The sequence below is a fragment of the Podarcis melisellensis genome, assembly GCF_964234715.1.
Source record: "Podarcis melisellensis genome assembly, chromosome: 17".
Taxonomy (NCBI): domain Eukaryota; kingdom Metazoa; phylum Chordata; class Lepidosauria; order Squamata; family Lacertidae; genus Podarcis; species Podarcis melisellensis.
The window spans coordinates 11706577-11726449 of NC_138534.1; the positions used below are offsets into that span (position 1 = coordinate 11706577).

General features: G+C 44.4%; 1 protein-coding gene across 2 annotated transcripts in view; it reads right to left on the reverse strand.

Moving 5' to 3' along the window:
• LOC309359746 (ovostatin-like) overlaps positions 1 to 17709 on the reverse strand; it is a 58944-nt gene extending 41235 nt beyond the window's left edge. Inside the window, exons 1-11 of one of the 2 annotated variants that reach the window (XM_081893758.1) lie at positions 17610 to 17709; positions 16638 to 16821; positions 12798 to 12954; positions 11609 to 11661; positions 10491 to 10511; positions 8836 to 9004; positions 7764 to 7848; positions 6245 to 6356; positions 3198 to 3312; positions 2961 to 3070; positions 843 to 1001 (exon numbers count right to left, since the gene is read on the reverse strand). In XM_081893758.1, coding sequence (XP_081749884.1) covers positions 843 to 1001; positions 2961 to 3070; positions 3198 to 3312; positions 6245 to 6356; positions 7764 to 7848; positions 8836 to 9004; positions 10491 to 10511; positions 11609 to 11661; positions 12798 to 12954; positions 16638 to 16821; positions 17610 to 17677 — 1233 coding nt within the window. In that variant the 5' untranslated portion in view covers positions 17678 to 17709. Of the gene's footprint in view, positions 1 to 842; positions 1002 to 2960; positions 3071 to 3197; positions 3313 to 3988; positions 4104 to 6244; positions 6357 to 7763; positions 7849 to 8835; positions 9005 to 10490; positions 10512 to 11608; positions 11662 to 12797; positions 12955 to 16637; positions 16822 to 17609 lie in introns of those variants that run through there. The other variant, XM_081893759.1, reaches the window with a different exon arrangement.
• Positions 17710 to 19873: the final 2164 nt, after the last annotated feature.

Here is a 19873-nt window from a genome sequence, read left to right on the forward strand (position 1 = left end):
AGACAGCCCTACGTATAACACATTGCAGTAATCTAACCTAGAGGTTGCCAAAGCATAGACAACAGTAGTTAGGCTATCCCTGTCCAGATAGGGTTGTAGCTGGGCCACCAGCCAAAGCTGATGGAAGGCACTCCGAGGCTACTGAGGCCACCTGAGCCTCAAGTGACAGCAAAGGATCCAGGAGTACCCCCAACTATTATTGGAGATACCGTATTTTTCTGTGTATAAGACAATGTTTTATGCTATATATATATAAAAAAAAACTAGGCAAAATTGAGTGTCATCTTATACATGGATAGTGCAGAGGGGGGACGTGCAATTAATGGCAGCAGCAAGCAGGAGATTGGCAGCGGCAGTTGGGCAGGTGATTGGGGGCTGCAGCAAGGCCTGCTGGCGATTGGCTGTGGCTGCGGCAACTGGGCAGGCGATTGGTGGCTGCGGCAAGTGGATGGGTGGCCTGTTGGTGGCGGCTAGCGGGCAGACACCTCGCTGTGGTGAGGTGTGTGATCGGCAGTGGCTGTGGCAAGCGATCGGCAGTGGCGGACAGGCGGGTAAGCGATTGGCGGAAGTGACCTCCCCCAGCCCCCAAAAAAGCTACACAACTTGATTTCTTAATTTTAGGTTAAAAAAAAATAGGGGTCGTCTTATACATGGGGGCGTCTTATACACGGAAAAATACGGTCATTACTTAAAGGGGACAGTTCCCTATTCCTTGACTTGGGTACTAGCTACCTATTACATGTAAACATGTGCAAGACAGCACTGGCACCTTTAAGAAAAGAGAAAGGCGAAGAGTTGTTTGGAGAAGTGTGCAATAGCCCTGGCTTCTGTCGGTCACTTACTCTGAGTGAGATATCTGAACTAAAGAACGTTGAGGTATCAATACAAAACTCAGCGGTGCCATTTCCATCGGTGCTGTAGTTGCCCACATTTTTGTTGTTGACATGTAGTTGGACAATCTCATTTCCAAGGGGAGAGTCATCGACATCAACCAGTTTTATCTGAAGGAGAAGGAAAACCCCAGAAACATCAGTGGCTCATCTCTGACTCGGCAATGCTCTCCAAACCCAAGGCTTTATCTTGCAGAGTGATCCTGAATCCTAGCTAAGGAGCAGAGGTGTGAAGCAACCACAACTTCTGAAGGCCTGTCACCTTGCAGAAGTCAGGTGGCATTTAAAATTGGACCCCTTGAGAAATCAGAGGGACTTTTGATCCAGTGGATCCAAAGCCAATGGCAGCCTGCCTCCAAACCCAATATTTTGGAAGGAGCAGCAGGGGTCTCTATAGAAGCGGACATTTCACTGCCTACCCACCCACCCATCAAGCAGCAAAGTGCCACTGTATTCTGCTCTGGTCAGACCTCACCTGGAGTACTGTGTCCATTTCTGGGCACCACAGTTCAAGAAGGACACTGACAAACTGGAACGTGTCCAGAGGAGGGCAACCTAAATGGTCAAAGGCCTGGAAACGATGCCTTATGAGGAACGGCTAAGGGAGCTGGGCATGTTTAGCCTGGAGAAGAGGAGGTTAAGGGGTGATATGATAGCCATGTTCAAATATATAAAAGGATGTCACATAGAGGAGGGAGAAAGGTTGTTTTCTGCTGCTCCAGAGAAGTGGACACGGAGCAATGGATGCAAACTACAAGAAAGAAGATTCCACCTAAACATTAGGAAGAACTTCCTGACAGTAAGAGCTGTTCAACAGTGGAATTTGCTGCCCAGGAGTGTGGTGGAGTCTCCTTCTTTGGAGGTCTTTAAGCAGAGGCTTGACAACCATATGTCAGGAGTGCTCTGATGGTATTTCCTGCTTGGCAGGGGGTTGGACTCGATGGCCCTTGTGGTCTCTTCCAACTCTATGATTCTATGATCAGGGAATTAGGACTGAACTGTTTATTTTGATTTCCCCAACATTTCTCATGGGTTTCACATGAGGAAGAACCTTCAGGTTAATGTTGATAACTACAGAGTAAATTTCAAATTTTCAGAGTGCTTGAACTGGAGATTTTCCAGCTTGCTCATACTCCTAGTATTCTACAAGAGCTCTCAGTTTCACGTTTTGATTAGGAAAAACAATAAATCCTTATTCCCTCTCTGTTGAAGGGGATGTGGGAATCTCGAAACTTATTTCCATGCTTGGTGGGAATGTAAAAATCATTCATACGTTCTGGACCAGGGTCTTTGATATTATTTTTATAATTGTTAAACAACCTCTCTCGCCAAATCCAGATTTAGCCCTGCTTTCGTTAAGCATAGATTCTAGGCTCACTATTTGACATAAAGATTTGTGGGGGGTTTTCCCCTATTGTTAGCCACACATTTGGCGATAGCATGTTTTTGGAAATCTCAGGCTGAGCTACCCCTTGAGGTTCAACATCATTCGGGATGTGGCTATCACAGAGTGACTAACAAGGCTTAGAAGGGTAGTAAAACTACCTCAGTTGAATTCTGGTCTCCATTCTTTTCATATGTAAGGGAAGAAGATAACAATTGCCTCCCACCAACTTCTCAAATATGTCTTAAGAATATGCTTGAAATGTCACTACATATTCAATTTAATTTTTTTGTAGATATTGTATCCCATAACTAGACTTGTACCCAGTTGTTGTTTTCAATAGTTTTATTATTTTGGAAAACAAAAAATTCGTAGTAAAAAGAAGCTCTCAGATTCACTTCAGATTTCATGAAATCTAGGGACAACCTGGGGATCTGTAGGACAGTCGTAATGTTTGTTACTAGACTTTATTAGATATTTCGCCTGCACAAATCTGTTTATGTCTCACCCTGCATTTACTTAAAACTTCCCTTCAGCTGAAATTTCAGTGGCAAATGTGGTTTTGTTTCTCAGTTAGAAAGGCATTCCTTCAGTTTCGCTGTTTCACTCCTAAAAGAGATGAAATTTAGTCACTCATCTCTAGATATAGGCATTTAGGCTGGGTCATACTCAGCTTCTCATTTTACCTGACCACAATAGGGGATCCCCCTTTTATAGTCCCGGTCCATATTCTGAAATGTCACAGTCCCCAGTATCCGAGAAACTGAAATGTAGGCTGAACGTTCACTCTGTATCCCTGTGCAAGAGTCCAAGAACAAACATAATTAGCTCACTAATATGAAATAAACTATCCTAAATAGTTTCATGGCTGCTGTTCATTTATCTTCCCAGCAGTCTCTTTTTGATTACGTGGAAGGGTTTACCTGTTCCTTTCTCAGTGACGATGGCTTTCACATCTAGGTTCATCCAGTACCCTGAACGATTAAGCTCAAAAGTCTTGGAACTGAAGACATGGGCAAGGCAGCCATCTTTGCCCAGCTGAAAAAGAGGAGGGGTAAGGAATCCAACACGAGAATGAAAATTAATTGGTGTTGCTTAAATTTGGCCCAGTGCCATTGATTACAATAGAAACAGCTTCCAAGAAGACACTGTGTTTTAATGCATGCCAGATGTCTGAATATGATTCAGGGTGTCCCCCTACTTAGATTGATATTCGCTATTGATCTCGTGGAGCCATGCCCAGTCATGGCAGCATCTCTAAGAGAGCTGAGTTTGAAGGCAACATGTTGCCCCTCCATTTCCCGTGGACCAGCTCCAAGTATTGTTTCCCATGTGTGCTTTTGCTTAAATGATCCAATATCCATTTGGAAGATTTTGGCAGGAGTGGCTATAGCCCTGTTCACACAGCTATAGCTCTGCTAGAACTGCTTCCACAACTTCCATGGAAGATCTGAAAGGTGCCCATGGACAGCTTCAAAGGCCCTGCAGACATGATTCAATTCCCGCGCCTATGTTCAGTTGGCTCAATGAGAAAATTTGAATGCATGCTCTATCCTTTGCTCCTAAGTTCCTCAAGCCAAGGCAGTCCTAAAAAAAAAGCAACATCTTCCTCTTCATGCAGTATCCAATGTATGCTGGAATTTGCTTCTGGAAGCCCACCATTAATAAATTAGAGAAGTATCAGAGGTTTTTAAATCAATGCAAGCCAACTTTCCTTATCTTTGCAGCTTTCTCTCCCAGATTTCTTTCCCTTCTGAGAGTCCTCTGGGCTGCTCCTTCCCACAACCCTCATGTCCATGTCTGGCCCTTTGGCCTCCTGCCATCTCAGACATGTATTCTCATAGCTTCCTACTTCTTCTGTCACAGCATCTCTTGATCCTACTGTCTGCCCTTATCTCCTCTCTGGAATTCTGGAGAATAATAATAATAATATAATAATAAATTATTATTTGTACCCCGCCCATCTAGCTGGGTTTCCCCAGCCACTCTGGGCGGCTTCCAACAAAGATGAAAGATACACTAAAATGTCACATATTAAAAACTTCCCTGAACAGGGCTGCCTTCAGATGTCTTCTGAACGTCAGGTAGATGTTTATTGCTTTGACATCTGATGGGAGGGCGTTCCACAGGGCGGGCGCCACTACCGAAGCTCAGCCAATAACAGCTTTCAGGCCATTAGAGTGCTTTAACCAATTACTGCCACCGCCAAGTGACTAAGAAGCCTATACCCAATAAGCTTCATACTGAACTTTATGACTTATGACACCATTACTCCTAAAGGAATAATACAGTAGGAAAATGATCCCACTCTACAAATCCCCAGTCTACTGGTTTCCATGGCCCTCCCTGGCTTTGTGCTGTGACCCAGATACTTATTCAGACAGGAAGGAACTCAAAATTCCTGGGGCTCTGTGGACCAGTGAGGTGAGCTATAGTCAATTCTAGGATGCAGCAATAAATGAAAAGCAAAAATGAGCACCAAGCAATGGCTCCTTATTCTTATGTTCCCACATGCCCCCAGTTTTATGAACCATTTTTGTTTTGTTCAGATTTGTAGAGGCAGTGTTAGAGCTCACATCCAACAGACTGGAAAAGGGAGGAGGCTAGCTCAGTTGATTAATGTGGTGCAGAGGCGTATGAAGTGGGGGGCGCAGTCCGACACTTGGGGGGGAGTGCAAGATGGCCCCTGCCTCCCCCCAGCTGTAGAGCGGCCAAGGGCGCACACAGTCAGTATGGATGCCACATGTGTGCACTCCATACAGGATGTCGCACATACGCAGTCCGTACAGGATGTTGCTTGCATGGCAGCCCATTAGGATTCTCATATGGAAGGCGCATGCATGGCAGCCATACGGAGTGCGCATGTGTGGCAGCCCATACAGACACCCCGTAAGCGGCGCTCATATTGACTGTGCGCGCCCTCAGCTGCTCTACAGCTGGGGGGAGGCAGGGGCCATCTTGTCACCCCAGAGCTGTCAACTGTCCCTTATTTGGCGGGAAAGTCCCTTATCCCAGTGCCGTGTCCCACTGCTGTCCCTTATTGATGATGTCCCTTAAATTTCCTGGGTTTCAAAGGAAGCAGCTCCTCTCCCTCCTTCCCTGCTGGCCAGGGAGCAGGGAGCTCCAACTGTGTTGCTTGGCTGCGTTGCTCACCCAATAAGGAGTCTAAGAACGACTGGCGGGGGTGGAGCTTGCATGCTTTGTGCCAATCAAATCGGCCGCGTTGCCTGGGGACTCACCTTTGCTCAGCGCTTCCCAGCAGAGAGGTGATGGTGGTTTTCCTTGCTGCATCCCCTTTGCCGGGTTGCTGCGCTGTGGGAACCACCGCTTGAGGCTTCATTTGGCTGCTGGTTGGCTAAAATCCCTTATTTTGGCTGCTGGTCCCTTATTTTCAAATCTGTAATGTATGCTATGTACAGTCACCCCCCCCCCAGTGGCACTCCATACGGGATGCCACACACGCACACTCCGTATGGACATTGTGCATGCGCCACCGGGCGGTTCACCCCGCCCCTTGGCATCCCACCCTGGGTGCCGGAGAGGGTTCCTCCGCCACTGGTATGGTGCTGATAATGCCAAGGTTGCGGGCTTGATCTCTGCATGGGACTGATGCATATTCCTGCACTGCAGGGAGTTGGACTAGATGACCCTTGTGGTCCCTTCCAACTCTACAATTCTGTGATTCTCTATGATCTGTCTCCTGGCAGCAAGTCTGTACACAACTCCATCCCTATCCATTACATGAGGGCAGGATAAGTACTGTGGCTATTACCCTGGGCTGAGGTCTGCGGAGTATAATTCAAAGGATTGGACGATACAGCACTTTTGACTTCATTGCAAACTGGACTGCATCATTATTTGTGGAATAAATTTTTCTGACTGTGCAAAAAGGCCTAATGGGAAAGGAAAACAGGAGAAGACAATGGAGGGAGGAGAAGGACAGAAAATGATAAGGAACTATGTATCTTACTTCTTTATTAACAGATTCACAGACAGGGTCCCTCTTGCAAGTTCCATAAAAATTGAGATTTCTGCACACACTGAGCTGAGCTTTCCCCTCAACTGGCTGCCCATACGTATACCTAGAAGGGAAAGAAGCATACAGTATTTGAGAATAGATGGCCTAGATGTAAGAGCTACAAATACAGAAAGGACTACAGATTTACAGATGCATTTGAAATGTGTTTCCTCTGATAAATGCACCTCAGTAAATGTCAGCTGCCTTTGCATGCTGACATAAATTTTGTAGGCACCAGTTGATTCCTTACATAACCTTCCTTAAAGTGGTGGCTGGTAACATTTTGACTTGGTGGGGCTGCAATTTTTAACCTTGCCGTTTTCATCGCAATATGACCTATGCATCATTTATTTATGAAAGGGTGCCATTACTCATGTGCAGAGTACCATTGTCTCCTCCTTGCTGAAAAAGCATCAATTATTCTCTGCACATCAATGGACACAGGAAGACTTTCCATGTAAGGGGGGGGGCAAGTATGATTTTCAGACAAGATTGACTCCAAACTGCATATTTAGAACTTAAGCCATACCACGACATAAGTTTTTGAATTCATGCACTGTTTATACCTACACATCAATCACTAAAAAAATAAAGCAAATACTTTTAGAATGTGAAGGAAAAGGGCTTCCTGTTGCACATGTTTTCTCTCTACCACAAAATTTATTTAACTATTCAGTACCCAAAATATCTTTTTCTCTAAATGGAGAAAAAAATGGAGGCAGAAGGTGGGATACTGAGTTTGCACATACCCCTTCAAAATTTTATACATACATATATTTATACGCCCCCCACTCTGGGCAGCTTCCAACAGAATATTAAAAACACGATAAAACATCAAACATTAAAAACTTTTCTAAACAAAGCATTCCACCAACAGGCAAATAAATAAATGTTTCATTTGAGTACATCAGAGCACAGCAGAAAATATTTTCCATTCATATCTCTGTCTTAAAATGTGAATAATCATTATAATTATCAGCTGCTGCTATGTCTGAGCTTTGGGAGAAGATCTCCCAGGTTTGGGGAAGGATGTGGAGTCATATCCAGATAGGTACAGAAACCAAGCTTTTTGTTTTCAAAATTCACTGATAAATTCACAAAAAAGCAAGCTGTAAATAATACTAACAGCATTTTCTTTCACCCCTCTCCATTCAAGATATTCTGAACTCAAGCTAGGGAAGGGGTCTGTTGGAAGCAGAGCCATAGGTACCTTCTGAAAAAATGCTCTGGATTTTCATGTGGCTCAGACTTACTTTACTTACCTGACTCCACCCCACAGTTGCTGCAGCTTTTAATGAGTGAATAGAGGGAACTACGTGTGGGACAGGAAAGAGTACATGGCTTTGAGACTGCAAGTAGGGAATTTTAAATAATTGCCTGGCATTTTCAAAGGTAGTGTTGTGCCTTAGCCTCAGTAGATCAGCCTCCACCACTAAAAACATCTACTTCAGCCATTGGGTCCAATACTTACAAGCCGCACACCTTCACAACGAAATCTGGACTCTCCACAGAGACTGTTTTCGGTGCACTGATAGTGATGTCAAACAGTGGTAATACTGAAGAGTGAAAAAGACACATTCAAACATATATTCCAGAGAAACAGTTTGCGATTTTGAACACTTTGGCACATTGGTGTAGCGGGGGGGGGGGCATGAGGGGGCCATGGCCCTGGGCACATTTTTTTGAGGGGGCACGACTAGGCACCCCCATGACATGCTCCCTCATTGGAGCTTTGCTCCGGCACGAAAGGGAGCTGCAGAGACAATTTCCTCTCACGATGGCCCAACGCTGCAGCTCTACTCCTGGGTCAGATCAGACCTGAGGGCAGAGAGGAGGAGGAGAGTCGGCAGCTGCTTCCCCACCCCCCTCTTCGGCTGCACTGTGGCGCATGAATGTGCCGCCCCTTGCAAGGTGAGCTGCGGCAGGCTCCCTCCATGTGCTGTTCCTCATGCGCACGCACACATACCCCAGGGCACTGTTCATACAGGTATATGCTCCACCAGTGATTTGGCATGTTTGTGAGGCAAAGTTTGAGGCTTGTCTGGTCAGCCTTTTCTTCAACTGACCCACCTTCTGAGACAGACCATCCTCACACTTCCCCGATGATTATCAGCACCGAGAATTATTATTTAAAATATATTTTATACTGCTTTAAAATGGGAAAACCTTCTAAAGGTAATTTATGTCATTTGCACTGAGAATTGTCTAAGAGAATGGTGATACTATTATAAGGAAACGGCATTGTAAACGAACGGTTGACTCTCACTGAACGATTTGTTTTACCATTTCATTTCGTAATTGCATTTTAGGTGGTTTACTAAAATGTCAGGTTTATTTAATAGGTTTGTTTACCAGCAAATACATACAACTCCAGCTTTGATAAGTATGTGTTTGCCTTTGAACATTTTGTGTGTTGTATGTGACTTTTCTGAAAATCCAAGTTGCTACATTTTTATACCAGGCCAGAAAATTAAGCACCTTCATCTTCCAGCAAGTCCTAATTGTTTTCTGAACCTTAGAAAATAACAGGTACATATGTTTACCATATTCCTGGACAGAGTATATATGAGAGGTCTTAGCTCCCGATTGACTCTGCACGATGATTTCATAGTCTCCCAGAATTGGCTCCGAAATTATTGGGAATGAGAGCTGAACAATAGAGATCTCAGACGTTACGTTTCTCCACTGGAATATCTGGTTCCTCTGGGGATCCTAGAAGCGCAGAATAAAGGCACATTAAGGCAAGAAGCCAAAGATTCAACTCAGGTTGCTTAGTTTCAGGAGGAACTAGATTAGCAGTCAGCAGGTAGCAGTCAACCCTAGCCCAAATCGGAAGGCTATCAACATAGAGGCAAAAAAATGTTTGTGAGTTGACAGGACTGACTGTCCCTGCCCTCTACTTCCCCTAGGTCAGGGGTCAGCAAACTTTTTGTAGGGGGCTGGACTATATTTTTGGGGGGAAAATAATGAACAAATTCCTATGCCCCACAAATAACCCAAAGATGCATTTTCAATAAAAGCACACATTCTACTCATGTAAAAACATGCTGATTCCCAGACTGTCCGAGGGCCAGATTTAGAAGGTGATTGGGCCAGATCCTCCGGGCCTTAGTTTGCCTACCCATGCTCTAGGTCTCCTTCTCTGCCAGATGTTTCCCAAGCAGCCTCAAATTACATCGGGGCACCTGTCATCTCTGTCCGCCCTACGCATTGCCATGTGTGTCCTTGGAGCTGCTCTCTGTCACGGGCTCTCCTTGCTCACTAAAGCATGTTTCTTCTTCAGCATTCAACCATTTCTCCCTCTATTCTTCCTCTGACCCACCTCAGCGCCCCCCACCACCAATCCTAGGGCTCTGAGTGTTCCTCCTCTGCAGCTTCTCTTAGGGTTCCCCAGCTGGTACCCCCACCACTCCTCATCATCTAGCCAGTCCCTGACAGGGGCTGCTAGCCTGGGGCATTGCACAGGAGCCAGCCCTGGCACCAAGTACCTTCTCTTCTTCCCCTCCTAAACCCTCATCCTAGTCCTTTGCCTCTCACACAAAGATAGATGTGGATTGTGCCTTAAACCCAGCCAAACTGCACTTTTCCATTTCCTTACAGAAGTTTGCCAATTGCTTTATTCCCTGGTGCAGATGAATATTGCAAATAATCAGTTTCAAGCTCAATAGAGTCTGAGAAGTGGGGTTGAGACTCACCCATCTCCTGGATCCAGCAAGTGTTAAATATAAGCTACCCATCACCTGGGTGATGGGCCATTAAGAGAACAAAGAAAAGGAGGCTCTGTGCTAGACAACAAATGAGTGGCACCTTTCTCCACCTTTTAGATAGGAGAACAAAGCCTGAGTTTCTGAGCAGAGTTTGCTGTGATGATGCAAATCAGTGAGCAGAGGTTCAGAGAGCAATGTCTGAGTTCTGTTTGAATCCAAGGCTGTGGCTAAGGGAGAAGCAAGACCCTTTGGGGGTGTTGAAGCTGTGAACCCTTTGTATACATGTGTAAATAAGCCATCTATCATAAAGACACCACAATCTCTACTGTGCCTCATTTCCAAAAGGAAACATGAATCCTGGGTAAGCATGCCTGGAACCCCTGGAATCTCACACTGCTCAGAAACTGGGGTGCAACAATTGGGCTTGCAACAATACAATACAATACAATACAATACAATACAATACAATACAATACAGATAAGACTCTTACCTGAATGGTGACCAAAGGATACTGAAAGAGATGAATGTGAAGAGAATGTTAGTGTTTGAAAAATATTTTAAATGTCAACAGCTGTTCAGAGTTGAGCATCAAAACTCCTAATCAACAAGTGTTTAAAGGGATGATTTGAACCCTGAATGAAAAATAGCACAGTTAAATATATGAGGCAGCATTGCTTATATCCCAGTGATGGTGGAACAAAATAAGGAAATATGTTTCAGGCAATGAGCAAGATTAGAAACAAGCCTTCTTTTAGTATTTGCAGCCAAAACGCTGCAATATTGTGCATTTTGTCCATATGGATGAACAAAAATATATCAGGTGAATATGCTTGCTAGCAGACAGCCATAGACAGTTCTCCTGTCTTTCAAGGCAGACTGCCTTTTCCCCAATGAATGGCCAAACCTGAGGACATCATTAATCAGAACAGAGGTAAAAGAAATTCTAGATTTTCACAAATCAGCCTGTCTGCATTGGTGACATGTACTAAACTATTGTTGTCTGCGTATGTTGCAGATTTGCTGCTTTGATAAATTTGCAAAGAATGCAGATAATTGCTGTTAAAACAGCTGCTAAGGCTTCTATACGTTTTAAATGGATAACTAAAACGTCATCCCTTTGTTCCATGGCTAAACTTTCCATTCCGTCTACCACAAGTTTAATTTATTTACAGACTTTCTAACAATGACTAGAGTTGCTTCATTTCCTAGAAAGAGTATTCAGAATCATTCACAGACACAATAGGTATGTTCAGTCCATTTGCAGGAACCTTAGTGGAGAACATTAGCTTTTAACATCAAAGCAAAAATGCTGCATGTGTGCTAAGCACTTATTAGTAGGCCAAATTGCATAGACAGCTTCTTTGAAACTGTTTACTTTGGTCTGATTCAATCTCATTTGGAGTTACGTGCATAGACTACTATTGAGGAGCAGGCCAAGCAAACACCGGACTAAAAAGTTTTGCCTCAGACTCTGCGTGCTTATTTGAGTGTTAAGCTATGGTTATGGGTTGTGCGTCTGCTTTTTTTAAAGCGGATGAGATGGTTCACAAAGACTTTAATATAAACCAGGAGCATTTTGGAATTTCTTCCTCCTGACCATATACTTACAGTTTGAGGATCAGGTTGAAAATGGGTATTTAGAGAAACAATTCGGAAGAGCACTGTGGAAGGGGAAAGGAAAAGACTGTGAGAGAAATTCACTTGCTTTCCCACTAGCTAACAGCAAGTTTTTATCATTCTGGGAAACTGCAATCCAGGGAAAAAAGAGATCAAGTGGATCCATTTGGACATGAAAAACCTGCATTCAAATTCCACCTCAGCCATACAGTAAAGGTTTACTCAGATTACCAGCTCTATTCACCATGGTTGTGAAGTAGGTTGAGTTTGAAATGTGGGTTATTATACCTAATACCTAAGTAGTTTAGCCTTTCTAGGTTTCCTCCTTGCATTCCCAACCCAGTATACAGCCTGTACTAATCTGTTGCAGCAGTGGTGTACTTGTGGCTCTAAAATTTCTGCAGCACCCTGTATGATGCTAAAATTCAGTGCTCCTCCCTCTGCCTCTTCCCCTCCATTCTATAAGATTGTGGTGGTGCTGAGTTGTGCCACATGGGTCACACTAACCTAACACTGCCTCTGGTAGCAGATTTATGGACATGTCAGCAGCCAGACCACATTTCAGTACATTTCCAAGCACAATTCAAAGTGTTGGTGCTGACCTTGAAATCCCTAAATGGCCTCAGTGCAGTATATCTGAAGGAGCACCTCCATCCCCATCTTTCAGCCCGGACACTGAGGTCCAGCTTTGAGGGCCTTCTGGCGATTCCCTCACTGCAAGAAGTGTGGTTACAGGGAACCAGGCAGAGGGCCTTCTTGGTAGTGGCGCCCGCCCTGTGGAGCGCCCTCCCATCAGATGTCAAGGAAATAAACAACTACCTGACTTTTAGAAAACATCTGAAGGCAGCCCTGTTTAGGGAAGTTTTTAATGTTTGATTTTTTTATCATGTTTTTAATATGTTGGGAGCCGCCCAGAGTGGGTAGGGAGGCCCAGCCAGATGAGCAGGGTATAAGTAAATTATATGGTGATGTGGTATCCATAATTCCCCCTTCCACAAATTTGTCCCAGAAAAAGTAGTGTGTTGGCTTTCCAGACCAGGGTCTGCTGCTGAACATGGAGTTCTTGCCACAACTCCCCATATTTACAGCATTTAGACTATTCATGATGAGTCTGGAAAGGGCTGCAAAACACTTTTTTACACATTGCTGTAGAAAAGATAATGCCGTGACCATCACTTACCTTCCTGTCCAGGTTTGTAGATGGGTTTGTCAGTCTGAACAAAAACAACGCTGCCTTTGTTCTGAATGGCCACAACCCTCCTCTCTGTCACATTGACGGTGGCGCCTTTGAGAGAGATGGTGATGTAAGCCACAGGGTTGGAAGTGGCCTCAGGGACCTGTGAGGGAAGAAAGCAAGTGATTCCAGCACCTGTAGTTGCCTTCCGTGCATCTCACAGTTACATGGCTTACCCGTCTGGTAATGTGATAGGAATTTTGAGGTCTTAGATATATGGTAATGTTCATAAGCGTACCAACCAAGCACGTACATAGATCAGCACAGGAAGACCAACCTGGAACCATTTTGATTCCTAAACTGAGCAAATGTTTTCTCTGCAAGGTCAAAGTGGGAAACTTCCCCATTGTCTCTTTCCTCACAAATCCTGTCTTAAGGGCACATTTAAGATATGAATAGGGTGAGCCTGTGACATGGCCCAGGAACTAAGTATTTATCATTACAAAAGACTGGCCAGGCTACCCAGGTAATCCAATCAAGTAACCTGCCAGACAGGAGATAAACAACGACAGGAGAAAAACAATATTCAAATTTCTGTTTTAAGACCGCCTTTCCTGTGATGTAGGTGTGATGTATCTGAGGGGTGGTCTTGGGTTACACCCCTTCTGTGATGTATGTATGATGTTTCTGGGGGTGGTCTTGATCTACAGTGTGGCAATTTCAAAAGTCTTTATAAGGCCTTGCACGCCATTTTTCTGGGTTCCTCCTCTCTCCTGTGGGTGAGGGGAGCACCCTGTTGCAACAGATCAATAAAGATCAAGCTTACTAGCTGCTTTGCTTCTCAATATTCTCTGGTTGGCCTCTGTTATCTTCTCCTACCAATAGGGAACCTATGTAAGGACTCTATATGGGCTCTTGGATACCCCATAAGGGAAAAGGGCAATTTTTGTTTACAACAGTAAACATATGTGATAGAACAGATAATAAACTTGATGTTAGCCAAAGTAAGTTCTTATCAGTTTAATATCGGATATGTTATCTATTTGGGGACTTAATTTCCCCCATGCTGCCTTGTGGAACAGATGGGGCTCATCAGTCTGGGAAGTTAGCCCATTTAGGAAAAGGAAAACTGATCCTAAGCATCTCCTGCCTTGGGAGCAGAAAAGGCTAAAGAGTAAACCCTTCACAAATCTGGAATGGAATTGGATGCTGCCTTGAACACTTTCCTCCGGCAACTTCTGCAGCCAGGCTGGTGCCAAACGTATCACTCTGATTTCCTTGGGACCTTATCAGCAAAGGTCAAGAGGGGGTCTGGTTGTCTGGGCAGCCCAGGACCTCCCTACACACTGCCCAGGCTTGTGCCTCAGAGAGATCACTTCAGTGCTGCTAACGCAGCAAAAACAACACAGGAGGCAGCAGTTGTTACGAGTTGCTGGTCTCTGCAACCACAGCAAGTGCTGTGATTCTCCAGCAGTTTGACTTCACCTCCATAGACGCAGTCCATTGTCTCTCGAGTCAGACAAATGCCAACAAAAAACCTGAGTATGAGCATGTAAACAAGGCAAATTGTTGGATTCTCTTTTCTCTGAACACATGCTGAAAGCCTAATGAAAAATGTCTACAGGAATGCATTACTTGTTCCAATTAAAAGCACAATTCTATTTGCACTGTATTTTGAGCTACAAGGGGACATGGGTGGCGCTGTGGGTTAAACCACAGAGCCTAGGACTTGCCGATCAGAAGGTTGCGGTTCAAATCCCCGTGACAGGGTGAGCTCCCATTGCTCGGTCCCTGCTCCTGCCAACCTAGCAGTTCGAAAGCACCTCAAAGTGCAAGTAGATAAATAGGTACCGCTCCGGCGGGAAGGTAAACGGAGTTTCCGTGCACTGCTCTGGTTCACCAGAAGTGGCTTAGACATGCTGGACACATGACCCGGAGCTGTACGTCGGCTCCCTTGGCCAATAAAGTGAGATGAGCGCCGCAACCCCAGAGTCAGTCACGACTGGACCTAATGGTCAGGGGTCTCTTTACCTTTACCTTGAGCTACAAGATAGATAATGCTCTGAAATTGGCAGACTGACCAACTTAACTGGCTGCCCTGTTTCTGATGGTAGGGTGATGTAGCACCATGGCGAAGTAGCAGGTGAGAGTTGGGAAGTTCTCAGTTGAGCAGTCCCTGATAGGGACCTTTACTTAGTAGTGTGAGGCCTCCCGCCTCTGCACTATGTCTGCCATAGGAAGATAAGAATATTTTGAATAACGAACTATTCCAAAGGGTTTTTGCAAAGACAGCATTTAAAATGCTTCATGTGCATTCTCAGCTAATAATTATTTTATTGTTATAAGACTCCCCTTCTCATCCCAGAACCTCTCTTCTAATTCCTGTGTGCCAGATGCCAAACTTAGCAAAGTGCTTAAAACATAGGCCAAGCCATTCAGGAAATCACCTAGAGAGATGAGCCATTAAAAGAGGGGGAAAAGAGGTGGTGGACCAATTATTTTTGTATTCTATCTATTTATCTATCTATATCTATCTATATCTATCTATCTATCATCTATCTATCTATCTATCTATCTATCATCTATCTATCTATCTATCTATCTATCTATCTATCTATCTATCTATCTATCATCTATCTATCTATCTATCTATCTATCTATCTAATCTATCTATCTATCATCTATCATCTATCATCTATCTATCATCTATCTATCTATCTATCTATCTATCTATCTATCTATCTATCTATCTATCTATCATCTATCATCTTCTATCTAATCTATCTATCTATCTATCTATCATCTATCTATCATCTATCTATCTATATCTATCATCTATCTATCTATCTATCTATCTATCTATATCTATCTATCATCTATCTATCTATATCTATCTATCTATATCTATCTATCTATCTATCATCTATCTATCTATCTATCTATCTATCTATCATCTAATCTAATCTATCATCATCTACCTATCTATTTATTATATTTATATACCACCCCTCATCAAAAGATCTCAGGATTGTTCACAGAATAAAAATAAGGCAAGAAGGTAAAAGATATGCCAGCCCCACTCCAGGTTCTGGGTAGTTAGCAGAAGATAATGCCAGAGTTTTTAGGAGAGAGTTTCAGAAGGGAGAGAGTTTGCCCAATGTGAGTGGGGGAGGTAGGTGCCAGTGTAAAAACACTGCAAACTGAAGAGGGGGTGAGGATCAGAGCACGATATGGGCTAGCAACTTGACTCCAAAGCGGCTGGAATGGGAGAAACAGAATTTGCTTGAAAGTCATTGCTTGGAACCCCTCCATCGTAAGCTGAGGTTGTATATATGTGTAAATAAACCATATATCATAATGACACCACAGCTTCTGCTGTGCCTCATTTCCAAAAGGGAATGCAAACCATGAGTAAGCATCTGGAACAGTGGCGTAGTGTGGGGGGTGCAGGGGGGGCGGCCACACCGGGCGCAACATCTGGGGGTTAGGGGGCGCAAATCCATGGGTTAGGGGGCGCAAATCCACGGGTTAGGGGGCGCAAATTACTTGCCTTGCCCCGGGTGCTGACAACCCACGCTACGCCACTGATCTGGAATACCTGGAATCTCACATTGCTTGGAGATTGGGGGGGGGGGCAGGTAACAATATTTTCTGCTCTTTCCCAGGCCTCCTATCCCTTCTTGCTCCTCTTCCCTATCCTATTTTGTAATTTCAACATCCTTACAGGGTTGGGCTAGATGACCCTTGGTGTTCCTTCCACCTCTCCAAGTCTATGGTGGTCCCCTTTCCCCTTTTCCTCTCCATTTATGTCTCTTTCTAATTGTCACGGAGGCAAGAAATACTTACCACAAAGTAGCTGCATTTGAAGAAGCTTTTCCTTTGCACATCTTCTTGGAAAACAGTTACATTACGCCTCTCATATTCCAGAAAGACACTCAGGTTTACAGTCTCATTGAGGCTGAGAAGTTGCACACAGGCTGTATTTGCAGAGTCACTATGCAGTACTGAAGGCACTACTAGGAGATACTGCCTGTGAAATCCCAAAAGAGCAGCTGTATTAGTTTGTACCAGCAAAAGCAACTCACGGCACATGAAAAGCTCATCCTTTAGCTATTTGGCAGAAAGCCTGCTTTCAGATGCATGAGGAAAGTTACTATGCCGTTAGGCAATACTGGCCGAGAAGAACGATGAGTTAATTATAAAATTCAGTACTTTATTATTCACAGACAATTAGGAACAAATGTAATCTGGTTCATTCAGGCTACTGCACCTGTAATACCTGTACAGGTAAGGGAATTTTGTCAAGTGAAACTTGTCACGCAGGAGACATTCTGTATAACTGCTGGCCACTTGACACCAACAAAAGCTTGACAACACTTTGACATAAAATCGTGCTGTTCTTATTGTAATCATTGGTATACGTATTTTAAACAGATTTTATACATGTATAAAATGTATAATGTATATAGTTCTAGTTTTATCAGTGCTTCGTGGTATTTTTCTACCTTTTCAGTGGTTCTTGTTTTTATCTGTAAGCTGTCTTTCCATTGGGGGGAAAGGCGGGGCATAAATCAATAATACATATATTTTAAAACTCCCTACAGTTAGACTTTCACACCTTGCTCTTATTAACCTTGCCCTGTTAATAATACCTAGAGAAAAGTTACGACGACTCTCTGTTCATCTTAGCTGGAAGTGTCAGCCTGACCAAAGGCATGGAAGTTCATAAACATCAGATAAAAGCAGCATTGTGCTAAACAAAGAAGCTAATCACAGTCAACTAATAAATATTAAAAGAAGACGCCGGTTATAACTTACAACGTTGCCTCCTGTGCAGCACCAAAATGGAATATGAGAATGCCCAGAACAAACTGCAGCCCCAACATGGCCCTGAATGATTTGAGAGCTGGAGCTCTGTTGAGGATGACCACAATGTTGCAATCTCCACAATGGAAAAGTGAATTCTGCCTTTGTCTCCCTGGCTGCGTTTGGAGGCCAGAGCTTTATAAACCCAGCAAGGACATGTGAAACAGCCACACGCCCACCCCCTGACACTCCTCAGAACCTATCAGAAAAAAGGTGAACTTTCTGCCACCCAGCTGTATCTGGTTGTGGCTATCTAAATATCTTCTGTGACCTAGTAGAGGGAAATTGGGCCATCCTCCTTAATCTGATGCAAGAAAGTAAAAAATAACAAAGCCAGAAAAAGCCTGTCGTGGTTACTTGAATTTGCATTGGCAATCCCTGGCCTCCAGTTCTGAAGGCATTCATGGAGTCTTAAAAGCTACTTGTCAGAGGTTGATCTGAAGTGGGAAGGAAAGAGTTTATCTTGTTTCGTGTTCATTTTTGTTGTATCAGCAGTGGCGTAGCGTGGGTTGTCAGCACCCGGGGCAAGGCAAGTAATTTGCACCCCCTAACCCGTGGATTTGCGCCCCCTAACCCCCAGATGTTGCGCCCGGTGCGGCCGGCCCCCCCTGCACCCCCCACGCTACGCCACTGTGTATCAGAAATCTTGCCACAGCGACATTACATAACAGGGCCATTTTGTGACGTCCAGCAGTGCCGGATTTACGTATAAGTGAAACAAGCTATAGCTTAGGGCCCCACTCTCTTGGCCCCCCCCCCAAAAAAAAATGTAATGGAAAAAAACCTGGATGTACATTTCCAAAATATAAGATAAAAAGCAAATAAAACAAAACCTATATACAGCAACAGTGTTTTGTGTTGTGTAGGCTCCTATGATGTAAGTAATGGGCCCCGCCTGCTCGTCTGCTCCCTAAAATATCACTGGTTTGCTCATTTCCATATATAGGGTGCATACATTCTGCATGGACTGGTTGCATGGCAACAGGTGCAAATGGCCTTAAATAACTATGAGGTCCATAAATTACCATATAGCATATATTCAACACAAAAAACAGCGACACTTTGTTGTTGACAAAGGACAGCTGGACATATAATGAGCCCCATTACCTTCAGTAGCTTAGTAAAGAGTAAAGGGACTCCTGACCATTAGGTCCAGTTGTGGCTGACTCTGGGGTTGTGGCGCTCGTCTCACTTTACTGGCCAAGGGAGCCGGCGTACCGCTTCCAGGTCATGTGGCCAGCATGACTAAGCCACTTCTGGCGAACCAGAGCAGCGCACTGAAACGTTGTTTACCTTCCCGCTGGAGCGGTACCTATTTATCTACTTGCACTTTGACATGCTTTTGAACTGCTAGGTTGGCAGGAGCAGGGACCGAGCAACGGGAGCTCACCCCGTCGCGGGGATTTGAACCGCCAACCTTCTGATCAGCAAGTCCTAGGCTCTGTGGTTTAACCCATAGCGCTGCCCTGTCCCTAGCTCCACCCTTAAACCTAAATCCGGCCCTGGGTGTGAGGCAATGGGGAAAATTTGCTCCTCTCCCTTGATTCTGTGTTTTGGGTTTTGACTGGCCACTGGCTGGTGCAGTTGGGAATGAATTGGCTCAACTGGGAAGCCTCAACTGGCTTGAGGTGGCGAGCTTTTCACTTCCCCAAGGCTATGCGCTGCTTGTATTGCAGTTCCAATTTGACACAACTGTGGGCAGGATCTATAGCTTGTGAGGGGACTCCCATAAGGTGGGGTTTTAAGGCCTCAGCCCTAATTCAGTGAGCAGAGGACACCTGCCGCACGCTCAGGCTGCAGCAGCCTAGATGATTCAATGACACTTGATGTAGCAAGCTTGATGTGCCTGAATCTAATGAAGGTTGTTTGGAAGAAGGCAAGGCCAGAATTAAAGTACAGTGGTACCACGGGTTAAGTATTTAATTTGTTCCGGAGGTCTGTTCTTAACCTGAAACTGTTCTTAACCTGAAGCACCACTTTAGCTAATGGGGCCTCCTGCTGCCGCCCCACCGCCAGAGCCCAATTTCTGTTCTTATCCTGAAGCAAAGTTCTTAACCTGAAGCACTATTTCTGGGTTAGCGGAGTCTGTAACCTGAAGCATATGTAACCTGAAGCGTATGTAACCCAAGGTACCACTGTATGTGTTATATGCAGTCAAATAATAGAGGTATCATAAGAACCACATTTCAGTGAAATAATGTGTGTATGATGTTGTC